Below are 21,339 nucleotides of genomic sequence, written 5' to 3' on the forward strand. Positions count from 1 at the left end.
ACAGAGTACTAGATGTGTGGAATAGATACCAGCAAAAGTTAGCAAAGGTCCCAATTCATTCTTTAATAAAAGATTGGGATAAATATCTAGTTGGAAATGATACTGGGGAATAAAGGCATATGTGTAGACTGAGATTACAAAATATTTCACTAGGTGTGATTGTTTTTGTCCTGCTAGAGATAAAGTAGAAATCTTGTCTGTGGGTTGAATAATTGCCAGAGAAAGACGACAGAGCAAAATAGGAGCAGATGGCATGCTTCTGTGAACAAATCTCGTGCTTGATTTAAAATATTCATTTGATAAATTTTTTTCATAAAACACAGGGAACAATTAAAATACAAAGCACATATTGTAAACCATCCATACTGTAAGAGTGCAAGAACTTGACACAGAAATGTTGATAGAATAAAATGTAACAACTAGTTGTGCATAATATTACCTCCCGACATCTTTAAATTCATGAACTGTGTCTCAGGCTTTAGACTCATATCCATGCTCTCCTTTATCCTTCTTTTGTAACTATTCCTCGACATAGACCTGGTTTGTTTTTCCTTTCGTTTCCGCAAATTTGCTTCCCTTCTATCCTGAAAATGTTGGACTCATTGGTGCTGCTTGCCATGTGATGCTGTGTCCAGGCAGTAAATGATAGCAGGCTATCTGATCTCAGGGAGGTAATGCAGCCAGTCTCAACCCTGTCCTTACTCAGTGCAAGCACATGAAAATTTCTAGCAGGAGTTATTGATAGCAATGAGGAGCAAGAGCCTGGCCAATTTCCCCCATTCTAACAGAGGACAATAATCATAGATGTAACTACTAACAAAATAATGTGCTGGACTCCAAGGCCCACCCACATGCATAGCCCATCCAGAGAATTCTCCATCCACGCTCCTTGGCCCAAGGCTGGATACAGTCTGTTGTCATTCACAACAATAAATCTCAAAACTTTTTCAAGCTGAGCTGCACCAAGAGTCTCTCAAACCCTCACAACTCCATGGCGAAAGAGTCATTGAGTTGTAGAGTCATTAACAGCACAGAAGGAGGCCATTCAGTCAATTGAGTTCACGCTGGCACTCCACGGAGCTATGCAGTCAGTCCCACTCCCCCAGCTCGATCCCCGTAGCCCTGCAAGTCTATTTCTCTCAGGTGGCCATCCAACTTCCTCTTGAAGTTACTAATTGCCTCGGCTTCCACCAACCTTGTGGGCAGCAAGTTCCAGATCATTACCACCCGCTGTGTAAAAAAGTGCTTCCTCACATTCCCCCTGCATCTTTTGCCCAAAACATTCAATCTGTGTCCCCTAGTCCTAGTACTATTTGTTAATGGGAAAGTTTTTCTTTGTCTAACTTATCTAAGCCTGTCATAATCTTGTACACCTCTATTAAATCTCCCCTCAATCTCCTTTGCTCCAAGGTGAACAACCCCAGCTTCTCCAACCTAACCTTGTAATGAAAATCCCTCATTCCTGGAACCATTCTGGTAAATCTCCTCTGCATCTTCTCAAGGACCCTCACATCCTTCCTGAAGTGTAGTGACCAGAACTGGCACAATACTCCAGACATATAAAGTTATTAAGGGGCTTGACAGGTTAGAGGCTGAGAAAATATTTCCCCAGGCTTTGGAATCTAGAACACATATAAAGCATACATCCATCGAGATTCACTGTAATATATTGTTACAATAATTATTTGAATAAGAAAGTTCCAATTGTACCTTACATGACTCCTTAAAACTGACCACTTTGACCAAGCTTTTGGTCATTTGTCCTAATGTGGCTCAGTATCAAATTTTGATTTTTCACACTCCTGTGAAGCACCTTGGGATGTTCTTTTACCTTAAAGGCGCTATGTAAATACAAGTTATTGTTATTGTACATTCATATGGACAATTGGGCTGAATCCATTCTGAATCCAAACGTGATCTTCTCTGACACAGGTATCTGAAACCTGCCATTGCCCATGGGTCTGAATCACTGCTTGAAGCAAACTAATTGGAGAAATAAAAACCAACACATATAAATGTTATTTTCCAATAACATACATAAAGGCTAAATTGCTGTGATTTTAAGAAGGTGTGAAATGTCTACAAAGAGTAGAATCCACTTTTTTGTAACAAGAACATAAATTGTTTGACAGATGCAGAATAGGTAACTGAAAGGAGAAAAGGGCCAGGCTAATGTTTTGGGCAGACCCCCTCCTTAGATAGGTGAGCTGTCGCTCAGTTGGGAGCACTCTGAGTCAGAAAGTTGTGCATTTAGGTCCCAGTCCAAAGACTTGAGTAGAAAAAAATCAAGCCTGGCACTTCAGTGCAGTACCGTGGAAGTGCTGCACAGTCAGAGCTAAGAACATTAGAAGCAGGAGTCGATAAGATGGCCTTTTCAGCCTGTTTGATACAATCATTTGCTGATGCATTGCCTCAACTCTACCTTCTCACAGACTCTAAGAATAGGAGCAAGGTCCTGTCTTTCAGATATGATGTTAAACTGAGGCCCTATCTGCTCTGCAGGTGGATCTGAAAGATCCTGTGACACTATTTTAAAGAACAGATTGAGTCCTGGTCAATATCTCAAAATCATCATCACAAAAACAGATTATCTGGTCATTATGGTATTGCTGTTTGTGGGAGCTTGCTGTGCATAAATTGGCTGTTGTATTTCCCGCATTACAACAGTGACTGTACTTCAAAAAGTACTTCATTGGCTGTAAAGTGCATTGGGACATCCTAAGGTCGTGAAAGTCGCTATATAAATGCAAGTATTCTTTTAAAACTGGGAAGCCAAGCACATTTGGATCAAGGGTGGACATGGGAAGCGTTAACCTGCCTTTTCTCTTTAGGAATGCTGAGGTGGACAACATTTTTTGATTTTGTTGCACACTTTGCAAATTTTAAATGTTGCGCTATTTCAAGTGCGAATAAACACATGAGGAAAATTCAGCGTTATGGCAATTACCAGAAAGGTAATTGTGCTGCAAATAAGCCCAATGCAATGCGGCTCGGTGCCTTTAGCAGGGACTTTGCTGCTGCTTTTTTTTTTGTATCTGGTGTGTCTGCTGAATTCTTTGTCTGAATCTCACAGCCTCTTTAAAAGGGGGAGGAGTTTTAGGGGGTTTTAATGCAGCGTCTTTACGCGCCACCATGTTTGAATGGAAAGTCCAAGATGGCTGAAACCCGGGGCAGTAAGTATCTGCTGGGATTTTTGAGGGGGAAAAGGGAGTTTTGGCACTGTGTAGTTGCAATGTTTGTGGCTGCAGCGCCGCAGGGACTCCCCAGGGAATCCCCGGGTCCCGGACCCTGCGCTACTTTGCAAACCTGCTTTAGGCGCGATTTAAACATCCCCATTGCACCATCAGCAATGCTCCAAACCCATTACAGTTCCTGTTTCAACCTTCCTTCTCCGTATCTTGCATCGGGCATTATTTTTCTTCTTTTAAATGGGAGTTAGTAGCAAAGCTTTTAAACCCCCTGTAAGCAATGAGCAATTTATTCTTTTGCAAATCCTATTTTAATAGACATTTGGTTGGTCATTGTACGGTAGTAACTTTTTTTTTAACTTTCAGTTTTATTGCACCGTGGGATTCTTTTTCTGGTTGCATTGCTCCGATGTAATTTTTGGAAGAGATGTGGAGTGTAGTTTGTAGAGGAAGTGCTCTGTGCAAAGGCACTTATTTGCTTTCATGGCAGGTCTGAATCGTACAATTATGAGGACTTTTGCCCTCGGGCAGGAGGAGTGGAGGCCTTGCAATTTGCAGCGCAGACAAGTACTATCGTGCAAAAGTGTGTATTCAAAAGCTAATTTCAAATTCACACTTTTGTTTAAACCTTAATGTGGTATTACCACGATTATGTGTCTAGTAGGCCCCTTTATCTGTGTTTAAAAGTATTGCATCCAGTATGTTTTGCATTCAGTATCTCACAACTTGTGTTTGTGGGGCACATTTTTATTATGGCACAGGCGCTTCACGGGAAGATAGGTGTCAATTCAAAGGAGGAGATAGGGAAACTATTGGAAAAAATTCTGAGGGACAGGATTAATCTCCACTTGGAGAGGCAGGGATTAATCAGGGATAGTCAGCATAGCTTTCTCAAGGGGAGATCATGTCTGTCTAACTTGATTGAATTTTTCGAGGAGGTGACTAGATGTGTAGAGGAGGGTAAAGCAGTTGATGTAGTTTACATGAACTCCAATAAGACTTTTAATAAGGTCTTTTAATAATGGGAAGTTGGTCAAGAAGGTAAGAGCCCATGGGATCCAGGGCAATTTGGCAAATTGGATCCAAAATTGGCTTAGTGGCAGGAGGTAGAGGGTGACGGTCGAGGGTTGTTTTTGCGAGTGGAAGCCTGTGACCAGTGGTGTAAAGTAGGGATCAGTGTTGGGACCCTTTCTGTTTGCAGTGTATATTAATGATTTAGATGTGAATATAGGAGGTATGATTAGTAAGTTTGCAGATTACATGAAAATTGGTGGTGTTGTAAATAGTGAGGAGGAAAGCCTTAGATTAGAGGACGGTATAGATGGGCTGGTAAGATGGACAGAGCAGTGGTAAATGGAATTTAATCCTGAGAAGTGTGAGGTGATGCATTTTGGGAGGACTAACAAGGCAAGGGAATATACAATGGATGGTAGGACCCTAGGAAGTACAAAGGGTCAGAAGGACTTGTCCACAGATCACTGAAGGCAGCAGCACAGGTAGATAAGGTTGTAAGGAAGGCATATGAGATACTTGCCTTTATTAGCTGAGGCATAGAATATAAGAGCAGGCAGGTTATGATGGAGCTGTACAAAACACTAGTTAGGCCACAGCTGGAGTACTGTGTACAGTTCTGGGCACCACACTATAGGAAGGATATGATTGCACTGGACAGGGTGCAGAGGAGATTCACCAGGATGTTGCCTGGGCTGGAGCATTTCAGCTCCAGACAGACTGGATAGGCTGGGGTTGTTTTCCTTAGAGTGGAGAAGGCTGAGGGGGGACATGATTGAGGTATTCAAAATTAGAAAGGGCATAGATCGGGTAGATAGGAAGAAACTTTTTCCCTTAGCGGAGAGATCAGTAACCAGGGGGCATAGATTTTAGGGTAAGGGGCAGGAGGTTTAGAGGGGATTTGAGGAAAATATTTTTCACACAGACGGTGGTTGGAATCTGGAGTACACTGCCTGAAAGGGTGGTAGAGACCAAGAACCCTCACGACATTTAAGAAGTATTTAGATGAGCACTTGAAATGCCATAGCATACAAGGCTACGGGCCAAGTGCTGGAAAATGCGATTAGAATAGATAGGTGCTTGATGGCCGGCACGGACACGATGGGCCAAAGGGCCTGTTTCTGTGCTGTATAACTCTAAGTGCTGAGTTTTTAAGGAGAAAAGAGAGGCAGAGTGTTTTGGGGAGGGAATTCCAGGCTGTGGCTCCAAGGTGGCTGAAGGTACAGGTAGCTGTGATGGGATGTTGGGGGGGGGGGGGGGGGGGGGTGGGAATTTACAAGAGTTAGAGGGAATGGAGAGTTCACAGGGGAGCTTTTAGTGTTTGTGTTGGAGGAGGTTAGAAATAGCAAGTGATGAGGCCATGCTTCAGTTCTAACGAGAATGAGAATTGTAGTTTGAGATCTCGGCTCTGGAAGCCAGTGTAGGTCAGGGGTGCTGGCAGGACTGCACTTAGTGCAAAATACAATCTGGGCAGCAGAGTTTTTGGATGTTGGAAGATGGACAATGAGAGGCTGGCCAGGGGAGCATTAAATAGTTGAGTGTGGATGTGACAAAGGCATGGATGGGGGTTTTAATGGGCAATAGGTTGAGCTGGGGATAATGTGGAGATAGACTTCAGTAGTCATTGTGAGGGACAGGATGTGGCTTTGGAAGCATAGAATAAATAGGACACTGGGGTTATGAATAGTCTGCTTCAGCCTCAGCCGCTGGCTGGAGAGGGAGATTGTGTCAGCGTTCAGGTTATGGACTTTATGGTGTGGGCTGAACGCAATGGCTTCAACCTTCCCAATGTTAGCTGGAGAATCTTTGTGATCTGGGTTTTAAGAAAGGATAAATGATAAAACTTGAATGAATAAATTCATACCTTTCCTCTGCTAGAGTAAAATGAGTAAAAAAGACCCTTTAAAACCCTAAGCAAACTGTGCCATGATCTGTAATCTGACAGTGAAAAAACCCCTTTTTGGAGACAACATTAAGCCACTGTCCTAGCTAACAGTTACGGTGAATGTAAAAGATCCATTGCATTATTTGAGGAAGAGCAGGGTTTCCTATTGTTCGGGCTGTTGTTTATCATAGCTATTCCACCAAAAAACATTTTTGTTAATGTCTATGTAATACATAGAAAAATTAAAAAAGAAAATCCAGGTTTGCAACAAAAAAACGGTCGAAAGTTTCTAACTTTATTTGAGAGATTTTCAGCAGTTGACGTTGGAATCTGCAAAGCTGGTTGAAGAGAGAGAATTGAAAACCTTTCAAAAGTCAGTTACAAAGGATTAGACGTAACCACTTCATGTTTTCTGTCCTTTTTGTTTACGTCATTTTGAGGATACTGCCCCTGGCTCTAAAGGGACTGGTTTTACAGCTACGCTTCTTGCTGAATCATCCTTGGGTTTATTGCTAACTGCTGGTGACATTTCAACTGTCATTTCAGTATCTGTTCGAGTCAGTAACAGTGTCAGCATTTTAACAAAATATTTGTGTGAAGCGAATGAGATTGATGTTGTCATTTTATTTGTGATGTGCTTCCACCACCCTTTCCTGATCATAACCTGCTGCTTGGAAAAACATTCTCCTCACCTCCCCCTGGCTTTTTTTTTTGCCTATTATCTTCAATCTGTCCTCTGGTTACTGACTCTCCTATCAATGGAAACAGGTTTTCCCCATCTATCAAATGCCCCTTTAATTTTGAACATGTCTATGAGGTTTCCCCTTCACCTCTGCTCTAAGGAGAACAATCAGCGCTTCTCCAGTCTCTCCACTTAACTGAAGTTCCTCACCCCTGGTGCCATTCTACTAAATCTGCTCTGCACCCTCTGCAAGGCCTTGACATCCTTTCTAAAGCATGTAACTGAGTCAATCCTGACATTTTAAGATGAGAGTGATATGTAAATCTAAAAGATGATCGGAAATGGGGTTAGAGTATGTAGCACAGATGTAGCGCTAGATCTGTGTAGAAATGCTGGGTTCAATGGTCTCCTTTGTACTGAATTTTTTATCATTGTCATTACCTGCACCTCTGAATCCAACCATCATCATGTATCTAGAACACTTGACTCTGGGGGGGAAAAAATGGCTATCTTTTACTTTTTAAAAAAATACACATGCCTTCAATACTAACCCAAAAATTAATGAAGCAAAATTATCACGTTTTTAAAGTGATTATCACTTTTTTCTGGGCGGCACAGTGGTTAGCACCGCAGCCTCACAGCTCCAGCGACCCGGGTTCAGTTCTGGGTACTGCCTGTGCGGAGTTTGCAAGTTCTCCCTGTGACTCTGTGGGTTTCCGCCGGGTGATCCGGTTTCCTCCCACAGCCAAAGACTTGCAGGTTGATAGGTAAATTGGCCATTGAAAATTGCCCCTAGTGTAGGTAGGTGGTAGGAGAATGGTGGGGATGTTGTAGGGAATATGGGATTAATGTGGGATTAGTATAAATGGGTGGTTGTTGGTCGGTACAGAATCGGTGGGCCGAAGGGCCTGTTTCAGTGCTGTATCTCTAAATAAATAAATAAATTAAAGGTACGGTACAGTCTCCAAACCAGCACATTTGTTGCCAAGTGCCCCCAGTAAATCTTAAGTTTACAACATAAAATGTGGATCTGATTATATTTGGGCTAGATTTACTCGGGGCACTTTTTATGATGCCTAAATTGGTCCTGCGAATACAGGACTCGACCTGAAATTCTTGAACTGTGTGGGCTAAAACTGCTCCCTGTTTACTTGATGGTACTGCTGCAGTCTAGCCTGGAGGTATCCTGAGACCCACAGAAGAGGGGAGGGGGGGGGGGCAATCTGGTTTTGGAGTTCTATGTTCTAAGTGGAGTCTGGTGTCATTTTTGTGAGACTCAGCTGTGTCTCTGCCCTGATTACATCTGCAGATTACATTTGCTGTATTATACAGAATAGCATTGGCTGAGGGTATACTGGGCATTTGCAAGAAGTTTTGTTATTGATTTGCCTGTATGTAGAAGTTCATTTTGTGCTGTTAGTTGGCTGCTAAGTACCCATGAAGAGGTGAATTATACCTCACAATGAGACAATAAATCATGTGTACCTTTTTTTAATATGCAATATTTGGAGATCCCACTACTATTGATCTTTGACCTGTGTAAGTCAATGGATTGTTTGGTGTACCTCAGCCAGAGAATTAGTTACTCAGTGATTGTATATGTGGTTGTGATATATTTGGCATTCGATTTAGAATTATATTTGTAAAATTCAAGTCACAGCATGTTCTAATGCAGCATGACATGAGTTTGCACCTATAACTCCCTGTACAGTGAATTAGCATTTTTTTTTGGGAGGGAGAGAATCCAACGTGAGTAAGTCACTGCCCTGTTCTTGTGCCTTTTTTAATATACGAGCATACGAATTAGGAGCAGGGGTTGGCCACTCGGCCCTTCGAACCTGCTCTGCCATTCAATAAGTTCATGGCTGAACTGATTACTCCACATTTCCACCTACCCCTGATAACCTTCCACCCTCTTGCTTATCAAGAATCTATCTACCTCTGCCTTAAAAATAGTATACCTGAGAAATAGTGACAAATGAATTGTGTTACGAAGGTGCCTCTGTGTTTTGTTAAATATTTTTTGAGGGTTCATTTTTGAAAGATTGAAGAAATGTTAAACATTGGGGTTTTCAAAGGGGGTCATGCAAAGGCCATTTGACTTTTTAAAAAAAAAACATTTCCAGGCACTCTCTTTCAAAAGGGGCACTGAGAGGTCTTGTGAGGAAAACAAGCCTTTCTGGGAAACCACCTGACTTCCAGCTCAATAAGCAACCGAGAACTTTGGACATCTGGAAAAGTTGTTTACAAAGAAGTGACAGGTCAATATTGATGGAGGTCAAAAGGTTGCCCTCCGGTTATCGGTTTTTTTGCTTTTGAATTGCTTTAAGTTGGGGTTGAACTGTGTATGAACGGAGAGAAGTGCTAAGGAAGGAGAGAAGACCACAACCCAGCTCAGCTTTCCAGCACCCCTCTAAAAGGCCCTGAGAAGTCCACTGTGTCAACTCATCTTGCCTCCTATCTTTGAAAAAAAACCTGCTAAATTAATTCTCAACATTGCCCGAAAAGAACTGTTCTGAAAGATCCCAGTGACCCGTCTACGTGTACTCGGAAGCCAGACCGTATGCTAGTTTTGGAACACAACATATCTGTTGTTTCTTCAAGAATGAGCAAGTATTCAGCCAAGTGTTTTTTTTGTCTGTAATAGAGCTCTTTAAAAAAAATAAATAAATAAAAATCCCTTTTATTTTACCTATTAACTGGTGTATGTGTGTGAGTGTGAGGGGCTAAGGTAAAAAGGGAACTTCAATATTTTACGCTTTACTTCATTACTGGTTAAGACTTGTTTTATAATAAACTGATAATTTTGTTGTCTATTAAAGAAACCTGATTGGTGTGTTTTATTCTGGGATAAAAATAGAGTCTATGACCATATCGGTAAGTGGGGAAAAAATTTAAATATATGTTGTGACCTGTGGAGAAGTCAAACTAGAATAAACAGTGCACTCCTCCCACCTCAGTCGTAACATATATTTGGGGTCACTTTGTGGGATAAACCCCACGCCAACGACTTACAATTGTAAGTAGGGTAATAATAATTGGAAAGGGAAAAATAAAAAGAACCAGGTTTCTTGTGTAATAGAGTAAAATCTACACCACCTTAGCAGTCTTTAGCAGTTGCTGCGACTTTTCTGGAGACAGAGGATGTATCCCTGAGTGATTTGAGACACATAACCAAGGTTAAGCTAAAGGATTTGACTGAACTGTTGGTGTTAGAGTTAAAAGCAGGAGCTAAGAAAGCAGACATAATTGTAGTAATGGCACATTTGCAATTGTAAGAAGAAAGCAGACCAGAGGGTAGGGCAGTTGAATTAGCTAAAATTCAGTTACAGAGGAAGCAGCTCGAGCTTGAACAGAAAAAGGATTTGAAAAAAACTTGAACTTGAAAGAGCATCGACAATGAAGGAACTTGAACTTGAGGAAAAGGAAAGGAATTCGAATTAAACAAGATGGAACTGAGACAAAAAGTGGCCTTGGCTCCAAGTAAAGTTGTGGTGAGGAAAGATCTGACTCCAGCCCAGGACCCAGTGGAGAGCTGTTTAAATTTGTACCAGCCCTCCGTAAGTTTACGGAAAGGGACGTAGAGGCATTTTTTTCATTTCTTTTGAAAAGATAGCCAAACAGATGAAGTGGCCAAAAAAATGCTAAGCAGGTTCAAGGGCAGAGCTTTTGAAGTTTTTGCCATGTTTTCTGAGGAGGATTCTGCAGATTGAGATGGCAAAAAAGGCTATTCTCGCTGCGTATGAGTTGGTCCCTGAAGCTTACAGGCAGACATTTTGGAACCTCTAGAGATTGGGCAGGCTTGTATAGAATTTGAGAGGGTAAAGCAAATTCATTTTGATCATTGGATATGGGCACTAAAGGTAGCAGCCACATACGAGAACCAGACAGGCAGTTGAAATTGCTGACGATTGAGCTTGTTTATAGGCCCAAACCCTTTGTCTGTCACCCCACAAACGTGAGAAGGATAGAAGGTGGGAGAGTGAAAGGAAGGCAAGTAGCTGGGGATAGGAAGGGATTGCTGGAAATACCCTGGGATCTCCTCCTGAGGCCAGAAAGGAAGGTACTGAGGGTGGAAGTGAGGTCCGCAAGCTTGAGTGTTACCATTGTCACAAGGTGGGACATCTTGGTGCAGAATGCTGGAAGTTGCGGGGTACACCCATGGAACTTACTGAGTATGCAAAGCCAATGCGGAGAAAGGGGCCCTGACCGAGAGTAAGACAGATCAGGCTGCATCTCTGACTGCAGCTGTAAAGCCAAATATAAAAACCAATGTGAGTGCCAGGGTTGTGAAGAAGATACCTGAGAGTTATAGGGAATTCTTGTCAAAAGGAAAGGTAACTCCTTATCCCTCAAGTGAGGCAGGTAAACCTACAGTTATACTTGGGGATACAGGAGCCACCCAAACTCTTTTGCTGGGGAAAGGCATAACATTTCCACTAGAGAGCGCATTGAATGCTAAAATTTTAGTGAATGGTATTGGCGGGGAGTATATACACGTACCTTTGTATAAAGTCACACTCTAGGTGCACCTAATGTCTGGAAGGGTAGCTGTGGGAATTTTCCATTGTTTGCCAGTAGACAGAGTTGACCTACTCATGGGGAAGGTAGTAGCTTCTCCAGTAGTCACAGAAAAATCAAGTGAAGTCAAAGAGACTGAACAGTTGCAGGAAAAGGTTCCAGAAATGTTTTCTTCTTGTGTAGTAACCCGAGCAATGGGTAAACAAGTTCCATTGTCGGAGGTAAAATTGGCACCACAGTCAGATCGTCAAATATCTGAGACTTTTTTTGGGGATTTGGATAATCTGAAGGAAATGTTTAATAAGTCTTCTCTGATCAAAGCTCAGCAAGCTGATCCAGAGTTAAATAAAGTGGCACAATCGGCTCTCACTGAAATAAAAACAAAATGCTGCAGATGCTGGAAATCTGAAAGAAAAACAAACATTGCTGGAAATACTCAGCAGGTTTGACAGCATCTGTGGAGAGAGAAGCAAAGTTAACGTTTCAGGTCTGTGACCCTTCATCAGAACTGGCAAAGGTTAGAAAAAAATTAGGTTTTAAGCAAGTGAAGGGGAGGGGGGAGGGGGAGAGAACAAAGGGGAAGGTGTTTGATAGGGCAGGAGAGATTAAATAACAAAACTGTCCTGGAACAACAGCAAAGCGTGTGTTAATCCTTGTGGTGAAAGACAAAACATTAGTCCAGAGAGAGTGTTAATAGCAGAATAATGAACAGCTCTGAACACATGAAAAGCAGGCACAAGGTTAAAAAATTAAAAGGCCAGCCATGCTGTGAAGTTATTGAACTCAGTGTTCAGTCCGCAAAGCTGTAGAGTGCCTAATTGAAAGATCAGGTGCTGTTCCTCGAGCTTGCGTTGATGTTCACTGGAACACTGAAGCAGGCCAAAGACAGAAATGTTGGCATGAGGGTAGGGGGGGGGAAGCTCAGGTTCATGCTTTCAGGCTGAGCAGAGGTGTTCAACAAAGCGGTCACCCAAACTCCGTTTGGTCTCCCCAGTGTAGAGGAGACCGCAGTGTGAGCAGTGAATACAGATTGTGGTACCGCCAAAGTATCACCAGGAACTATTTAGGATAATGCATGAAACTCCTATAGTGGGACATATGGGGATCCGGAAGACCAAATCATGTATAAGTCAACATTTTTACTGGCCAGGTCTTTCCAAGGATGTGGTACAGTTTTGTAAAACGTGTCATACATGCCAGCTTGTGGTAAAACCGCAACCTGCCATAAAACCGGCACCTCTGATTCCCATATCAGTTATTGGGGGACCATTTGGTAGACTGTGTAGGATCTTTACCGAAAACAAAAGCAGGACACCCACATATACTCACTATCATGGATAAGGCTACTCGGTTCCCAGAGGCCATTTCCTTGAGAGCAATTTCTGCTTAGATATTGGTAGCGAAGTTAACCCAGTTCTTAACTAGATATGAATTACTGATTGAGATTCAGTACCATCAGGGCATACTGTCATGAATATCCCCATGATTGGGATAAAGGGTTGGAATTTCTTTTGTTTGCCACCGGGGATTCACCTAAAGAATTTACAGGTTTTAGTCCTTTTGAATTAGTTTATGGACATAAGATAAGAGGTCCCCTAAAACTAATTAAAGTTTTTTTTTTAGAATGGAGGGATGAATCTTCTCTGCTAGATTATGTATCCGTGTTCCGGGAACGGCTCATGAGAGCCTGCAAAGTGGCTCAGGAACACCTTAAAGCTTCCCAAACAACTACGAAGAAATGGACAAACAAGCATGCCAAGATCCGAACATTTCGAGCAGGGGATGAGGTGTTAGTATTACTGCCTTTACAGGGTGAACCACTGAAAACACGGTTCAGTGGTATATAAAGTGTAAAGTGGTCAAGAAAATTGGCGAAGTAAATTGTTTGACACCCCAGATCGCCGGAAAAAGAATCGGCTATGTCATATCAATATGTTAAAACAGTATTGTTGCCGGGAGCAGGATAAGCAAGCACAGGTATGTCCGGTAATAGGGACAATGAAGGATGAAAGGTATAGTGAGGATGAGGCAGAAGGAGGCCTAGACAATTCTCAGATTGAACCCCTTGCTATCCGGTTAGTTAAGACTGAATTATTAGGGAGTTTGGACACTATGCTTTCATATTTAGATGCAGAACAATGAGAAGACCTAACCAGGCTACTCATGGCATTTAAGAGTCTGTAAGGATAAGCCAGGATGTACAACCTCATCCACACATGATGTGGATGTAGGGGAATCCTTTCCTATAAAACAGTATCCTTATCGCTTAAGTTCAGAGAAACAGACCCAGGTAAAAGCAGACATCCAATACATGTTGAAAAACCACCGAGTAGAACCCAGTCAAAGCAGCTGGAGTTTGCCAGTGATATTAGTGCCTAAACCTGATGGTTCAACGAGATTCTGCATAGACTACAAAAAAGTTAATGCAGTAACAAAGGCAGACTCTCGCCCAATCCCTTGCTTGGAAGACAGTATTGACAGAATGGGCAGTGCCACGTTTCTTACAAAAATGGATTTGTTAAAGGGATACTGGCAGGTTCCTTTAACATCCCGAGCTAAAGAAATATCAGCCTTTGGCACACCAGACGGTCATTTTCAATGCCGAGTGATGCCACTCGGGCTCAAAAAAAAATGCCCCAGCACCCTTTCAGAGACTAATGGACCAAGTGGTAGCCAGTGTTCCTAACTGTGTAGTTTACCTTGATGATGTGCTGGTATACAGTGACACTTGGAAGGACCAATGGGAACAACTGGAAGCTCTGTTTAGAAAATTACAATCGGCTGATTTAGTAATAAATCTTGCCAAAAATGAATTTGCGAAAACGAGAGTAACCTATCTCGGGCATATAGTAGGGCAAGGTCAAGTGTTGCCAAGAACAGCGAAAGTACAAGCATTGGTGGAGTTCCCTACCCCTAAGACTAATTGAGAAATCATGAGGTTTTTGGGAATGTGTGGTTTCTACCTTAAGTGTATACCAAATTTTAGCACCATAGCTGCTCCACTGACCGATTTTACTATCGAAAAAGAAAACCAAGGTAGTGTGGTCAGGTGAGTGCCAAACATCTACTGAGAGTCTGAAAGCCATTTTGATTAATCAACTAGTGTTGGCTGTTCTAAATTTCACTCCGCCCTTCCAAGTAGCAATTGATGCTAGTGACCTGGGGGTCGGTGCAGTCCTGTTAAAAGATGGTGAATCGGGCTTTGACAGGCCAGTGGGATACTTTTCCAAAAAGATATTCAACGGTGGAAAAAGAAACCCTAGGTTTATTATTGGCTGTTAAGCATTTTGAGGTCTACGACTGCCACAACTACAGAGAGATGCTGGTATATACTGATCATAACCCCCTAGCCTTTGTGGAAAAATTCAAAAACCAGAATGCCAGACTATTCTGTTAGAGTTTACTATTACAGCTCTATCAATTAAAGATTATTCACCTTGCAGGCAAAAATAATGTTGTAGATGCTTTATCTAGAAGCTAACTTTGCTTTGAATTATCTACGTGCAAAGATGGTACAAAGCAGAACTGCATTAGCTAGAAGAAAGAGTGTACGAGTGTGAAAGTGTGTTTTAAAATTTTTCATTTATTTCTTTCACACTTTGCAATGAAACACATTTAAAAATGGCATTTCATTCCTCCAAGGATGGAGGTATTACAAAAGTACCTCTTGTGTTTTGTTAAATATATTTTTTGAGGACTTATTTTTGAAAGATTGAAGAAATTTTAAATTTGGGGATTTTCAAAGGGGGTCATGTAAAGGCCATTTGACTTTGAAAAACAATCCCTGGAAATGTTTTTTTAAAAGGGGCACTGAGAGGTCTTGTGGAAATCCAGCCTTTCCGTGAAACCACCTGACTTCCAGCAACAACACCAAGCCTTTCCGTGAAACCACCTGACTTCCAGCAACAACACCAAGCCTTTCCGTGAAACCACCTGACTTCCAGCAACAACACCAAGCCTTTCCGTGAAACCACCTGACTTCCAGCAACAACACCAAGCCTTTCCGTGAAACCACCTGACTTCCAGCTCGATAAACAGCAGACTCCAGGACACCTGGAGAAATTGCTTACTAAGAACTGACGGGACAGTATTGATGGAGGTCAAAAGGTTGACCTCCTGTTGTCAGTTTTGCTTTTGAATTGTTTTTGTGTTGGGGTTGAACTGTATGTTCAAAAAAGAGCAGTTCCAGGGAAGAAGAGAAGACCACAACTCAGTTCAGCTTTCCAGCACCTCCTGTAAAAGACCCTGAGAAGTCCACTGTGTCAATTCATCTTGTCTCCTGTCTTTGAAGAAAAGCCTGCTAAATTAATTCTCAACGCTGCCTGAAAAGAACTGTTCTAAAAAATCCCAGTGACCTGTCAACGTGTACTCGAAAGCGTGTATGCGTGTTTTGGAATGCAACATCTTTCATCTGCTGTTTCTTCAAGAATGAGCAAGTATTCAGCTCGTGTTTTTTTTTTGTCCGTAATAGAACACTTAAACAAAAATCCCTTTTATTTTTCTGATTAACTGATGTTTATTTTTTCAGTTAACTGGTGTATGTGTCTGAGAGTGTGAGGAGCGAAGGTAAAAAGGGAACTTTAATATTTTAATCTGTATGTTTGTGCTATACTTCATTGCTGGTTAAGACTTGTTTTATAATCTGATAATATTGTTTATTAAAGAAGCCTGGTTGGTGTGTTTTATTCTGGGATAAAAATAGAGTTTATGATTGACCGTATCGGTAAGTGGGAAAACATTTAAATATATGTTGCGACCTGTGGAGAAGTGGAACTAGAATAAACAGTGCACTCCTCCCACCTCAGTCATAACAACTGGAAGGGGTAAAATAGGGGGGAAAACCCCAACTTGTTTACTTAATTCTATGTCCTCCCATTGCGGTCTTATTATCTACATGCAGCCCCTTGGTGCCATCACTTGAAAAGGTGGGTTCAGGTTCCACATGTACACGCAACTCATCGACTCTGCAGCCCCTCTCAACACCTCCACTGCCTCTGTGCTATTAGACTGCTTACTTGCACAGTCTTGAGTGACCTGCAATTTCCTTTAGCCAAACATTGGGAAGACCAAAACCCTTGTCTCTGGGCCCCCCATCACAAGCTCCATAGTCTTGGTGCCGATTCCCTCCAGAACGGTCCATGGTTTATCCTGCATTCCCATTAGCCCTGTGCTTGCAGATCTGTGTGACTCCTTCTCCCCTGACACTTTGTTTAAATTCCATCGTGGCCTTGCCTCCCCCAATCTTTTTAACCTTCTCCAGCTTTAATTAGTCTTCCAAGAACTCCGTGTTCCTCCCACTTTGGCCTCTTGCACATCCCGAAATAATTTTGAGCCTATCTTGACTGTATGTTCTGGAATTCCCTCCCTCTCTTTTAAGACCTTCCTTAAATTCAACTCTTTGACCAAATTTTTGGTTGCTCTTCCTAAATTCTCTTTTTGGCTTGGTGTCAATTTTTGTCTTGTTTATTGCGCTTCAGTGAAGCACCTTGGGACACTTACCTCCGTTAAAGTTGCTGCAAAAATGCAAGTTGTCACATGATCTATCCATAAACGCTAAATTCAAAACTTTGAAAGCATGTTACAATTGTTTTTCTTCACACCCCCCCCCCCCCCTCCCCCAAAAATAATGTACATGGTTTTCAAATGTGTCTGAAATGATCTTTGATCAACTGTGCAATTTTTACCAGTTTTGGCGGGTTGAAGTGTGCTTGCGGCTTCTATTCCAGCCACTATCTGTCAGGGTGGTGGCCATAAAACTGAGTCTGTTCCACACTGTCACAACAGGTTGTTTGTTGTGATAAAAATATGCATCTAAAATACCATGCTAGATTGTAAAGATAAGGAATGTAAACTTGTGCACTGTAATTGATTTGGAACAGTGTAATACTCTTCTGAAAAAATAGTTCAACTGTCAAGATGACACTGGGAGCGATTAAATAATCGGCTTGGTTTTCTAAAAGGTGCAATGACTAGTTTGTAAAATTCTCTGATGCACTGGAGGTGAAGCATTGGTGCTTCAGCAGGCAAAGTTTAAGAATAAATCAACTGAAATGTCAGTAAAACATAAGCAAATGCATGGAATTATTTTTGCTGAAAAAGTCCTAGCACATTATAGATTTGTCTTCCGACCCTGGATTAGATGGCGTCTCAAGAAAGTATTTGAACTACACATCCGAAAGTCTTGGTTCTGAATATTATCCATCATTTTAGGGTGTGGATTACAGACATACTGCCCCTTGAACAATTTTAAAAGTAATTACGTTATTGTAATATCATCAATTTCTGTCTTGCTTCCTCTGGCTAAACTAACTTTCCGTCCTCTTTTTTGTTATCGCAGCATGGTGTGTGCCTTGTTTAGCATCGCTTGAAATTCTCCAGGAACTCTGTCGGGGAGAAAAACTTACCTGTCCTGCCCTTGGAATCAGCAAAAAAGATCTGGAAGAATATGAAGTGGAGTATCTATGTGGATACAAGAAAGAAAAGGTAGGCTGAATACACACGTTATTCCTTTGGAGTGAAAGCTTCTGTTCTCTCACCACCTCCCCTCACAATGGCTCTGTACATTATTACGACCAGGTGAGAAAGGAATCTAGGGCAACCCTCTCGGCCTTTCCTGGTTTGGTCGTAACAGCGTTTAACTCTTAAAACACAGTGTTTTTAGCCTCCCCTCTGTGAATCCTTGCATACTGCTCTCTAATTGTAATTCTAAAGAAATCCACCAGACAGGTTTTCTCAAATGTAAACAAGAAAGGTAGAAGTTTATTAACCGTAAAACTACTAAAAAATAATCGACACGACCACGCTAGCATGCATACGCGATAAACACACATGCAAATAGAGACAGAGGAGGAGAAAGAATTAAAGAGGAAAGGCTTGAAGTAGTAGATGGAGTTCAGTTACTGGTTTTGGGTTGGATGTAAAGTCTTTGAAGTTAAGTCTTGCAGTTGTTGGGGCCCAGTGCACACTTTCAAACCTGTTTCGCTGGTCTTCTGTCTTGAGGCTTAAGTTACTTCCGTGGGTCACTGGAACTTTGCGAGAGACAGAGAGAGGGAGACCTTCCTCCTTGAAGTTCAAATGCAGTCTCTTCCAAAAACTGAGTACAATTCAATTAACTCCAGGTTGGCCAGCAGGTTAGTGATGTGACTAGCTTCTGGTTTGGAACAGCCTCGCCTGAGAGGTTTGTGGATTCCTCCAAGCTTACCAGACTCTCTCTCAGTTGGGGGGTGGGGGCAATACGCGCATGCAAATAGAGACAGAAAAGAGCAAAAGAAGAATAAAGTGGAAAAGTTTGAGGCAATATCTGAAGAGTCGTTGTTACGGTTCTTCGAGCTCACTGTAGAGTCCTTGATTGTAGGTAGATCTTGCATTTCATTGGTGCCCAGTATTATTCTTAAACCTTGTTCGCTGTAGGAAACTTTTCTCTCTTGAGGCTCATGTGTCTTCAGTGAATTCAGAGGCCTGTGAGAAAGAGACGGGAGCAGACAGACAGGAGGTCTTCAGTCTAGGAGCATTCTGCTTTCTGCAGACGCAGTTCAAACTGTGCAATTCATAAAGCCCCAGGTTGCCAAGCAGGTTAGTCATGTGACTAACTGGTCTGACCATCTCTTGGCTCTGCATATTGTATTGGAGCAGGGGATAGCTCCTTTGTTCCAAGCACTGTCTGTTAATATGCAAAAATGTCTTTCCAGTCAGGGGCCTGACAACCCGTGTCACAGGCCTTCTCTTCCCAGCAACAATTTGAAATTTAATGTCCATGTGGCAAAATTAATGTGCCTCCTTCTTGGCAGGTGGGGGCCTGCATGACACTCTGTGTCTTTTGATCAACACTGACAAAACCTATCTGGCTAATTGAATCAGGGAGTATTCCCGTTGTCTCTCCATGCAATTGTCTTTTCGAATGCAAATGTGCAGCCATGTTTTCAGCCACTGTTCTGTGGTCTTTTTAAACAAGTTTGTTATTAACAGTTCAAAAATAATGTTCTATATGACAAAATTAATATGTTTAATTTTGGCAGGTGTAGTTTCTGTCACATTTGTACTGTACTGTCTCTACCTGAAGCTAATATTTCCTCCTGGATTTTGTAATGCTGTACATCTTTTTATTTGTGACTCATTTGAAAAATGTCTAACACCATCACCATGGGATTGATGTTTGAGCCCATGTTTAATTCACAGTGATTGATGAAAAACATCAACTGAGTTTCTGAGAAAATAATTACAGGAATAATTTTTTTTATAATTCTAAGATTTTATTTTTACCTTTCGGTATAATTAATTTTATTAAAACAGAAGTTAATTAAACTGTGGGTTAATCTCCAAAACATTGTCCAGATGTTTACTGACTCTGCAGTTCGCATATATTCAAGTTACTGAATGTTTGTTTATCTATTTGCTTTCATATCCTTAATTTATCTGTATCCTATCATAAGCCACAGCTTTAATTTTCATGTCTGTGCTGGCTCTTTGAAAGAACTATCCAGTTATTCCCACTTTTCCCCATAGTCCTGCAGAATTTTCCCCTTCCAAGTATTTATCCAATTGTTACTATTGAAACTGCTTTTAGATACTGCCTTGCGTAATGAAACAGGTTAATTCGCATTCTCATGTAAGGGATCCTCTGGGGAAGAGTGATCATTGTATGAACTTCACATTGTGCTCGAGTGATGTAAATCAGTTCAAAACTAGAATATTAAACTTGGTAAAGCCAATTTCATAGATATGAGGGGCAAGCTGGCCAAGTTAGATTGGGAAATTTAGATTAATATGTATAATGGTAGATGAGCAATGGCAAACATTTAAAGAAATATTTCATAGTTCTCAATTAATATACATTCCACTGAGAAATAAAGATTGTACAGAAAAGTGATCCATCCATGGCTAACTAAAGAGGCTAAGGGTAGTATTAGATTAAGAGGTTTATAATATTACCAAGGGTACTAAGCTTGAGAGTTTTAGAAATCAGCAAAAGATAACAAAAAAATTGATTAGAAGAGGGTGAAAATAGGAGTAAACTAGCAAGAAATATAAAAACAGTTAAGACATTCTACAAGTATGTAAAAAGGAAGAGAGTAGCTTAGCGAAAAGTGAACATGGGCCCCTTAAAGGCTGAAACCAGAGATAATATAAAGGGGAAATAATGAAATGGCAGAAATGTTAAACAAATATTTTTGTATCTATTTTCAAAGGAGAAGACACAAAAAAAAAAAGGTGAAAAACCAAGGATCTAATGAGACAGAGGAACTTAAAGTAATTATTAAAGAAAAGGTACTGGAGAAAATAATGGGACTGAAGGCCAACAAATCCCCAGGACCCGATGGCCTACATCCCAGGGTTCTAAAAGAGACAATGGATGCACTGGTTGTGATTTACCAAATTTCCCCAGATTCTAGAATGGTCCCAGTGCATTGGAAGGTAGCAAATGTAATATCACTATTCAAGAAGTGGGGGGAGATTAAAGAAAGAGAAAATAGGGAACTATAGACCAGTTAGCCTGACATCGGTTGTTGAGAAGATGCTGGAATCCATTATTAAGGAAGTGGTGACAGGGCACTGGGAAAATTATGATGAGTATGCAGCATCAATATGGCTTTAATGAAAGGAAAACACTTTTGACAAATCTGTTAAGAGTTTTTAGAGAATTTAATTAATAGGGTAGACAAAGGGGAGCCAGTGGATGTCGTATATTTGGATTTTCAAAAGGCATTGGATAAGGAGCCATGTGAAAGGTTGTTGTACAAGATGAGAGCTCATGGGATCGGGGGTAATATATTAGTATGAATAGAAAATTGGTTATTGGCAGAAAACAGAGTGCAGCAATAAACAGGTCATTTTCAGGCTGTTACTAGTTGGGTGCTGCAAGGATCAGTGCCTCAGCCATCTATAATATATATTAATGACTTGGATGAAGGGACCGAGTGTATTGTTCCCAGGTTTGCTGATGTAGAAAAGTAAGCTGTGAGGAGGTGACCGAGACTGCACAGGAATATAGACTGGTTAAGTGAGTCAATAAGAAGGTGGCAGATGTAGTATAATGTGGGGAAATTTGAGGTTAT

General features: G+C 41.3%; 1 protein-coding gene across 7 annotated transcripts in view; it reads left to right on the forward strand.

Annotated features, from left to right (window-relative positions):
* Positions 1-3,093: 3,093 nt before the first annotated feature.
* Positions 3,094-21,339, forward strand: part of LOC137384905 (histone-lysine N-methyltransferase SUV39H2-like) — a 39,795-nt gene continuing 21,549 nt past the window's right edge. For 2 of the 7 annotated variants that reach the window (XM_068059588.1, XM_068059593.1), the window contains exons 1-2: positions 3,094-3,173; positions 17,625-17,770. In XM_068059588.1, the coding sequence (XP_067915689.1) occupies positions 3,110-3,173; positions 17,625-17,770 (210 nt within the window). In that variant the 5' untranslated portion in view covers positions 3,094-3,109. Of the gene's footprint in view, positions 3,174-12,910; positions 13,077-13,119; positions 13,265-17,624; positions 17,771-20,472; positions 20,552-21,339 lie in introns of those variants that run through there. The other 5 variants (XM_068059591.1, XM_068059590.1, XM_068059594.1 and 2 more) reach the window with 5 other exon arrangements.

The sequence above is a fragment of the Heterodontus francisci genome, chromosome 27, assembly GCF_036365525.1.
Source record: "Heterodontus francisci isolate sHetFra1 chromosome 27, sHetFra1.hap1, whole genome shotgun sequence".
Lineage (NCBI taxonomy): Eukaryota > Metazoa > Chordata > Chondrichthyes > Heterodontiformes > Heterodontidae > Heterodontus > Heterodontus francisci.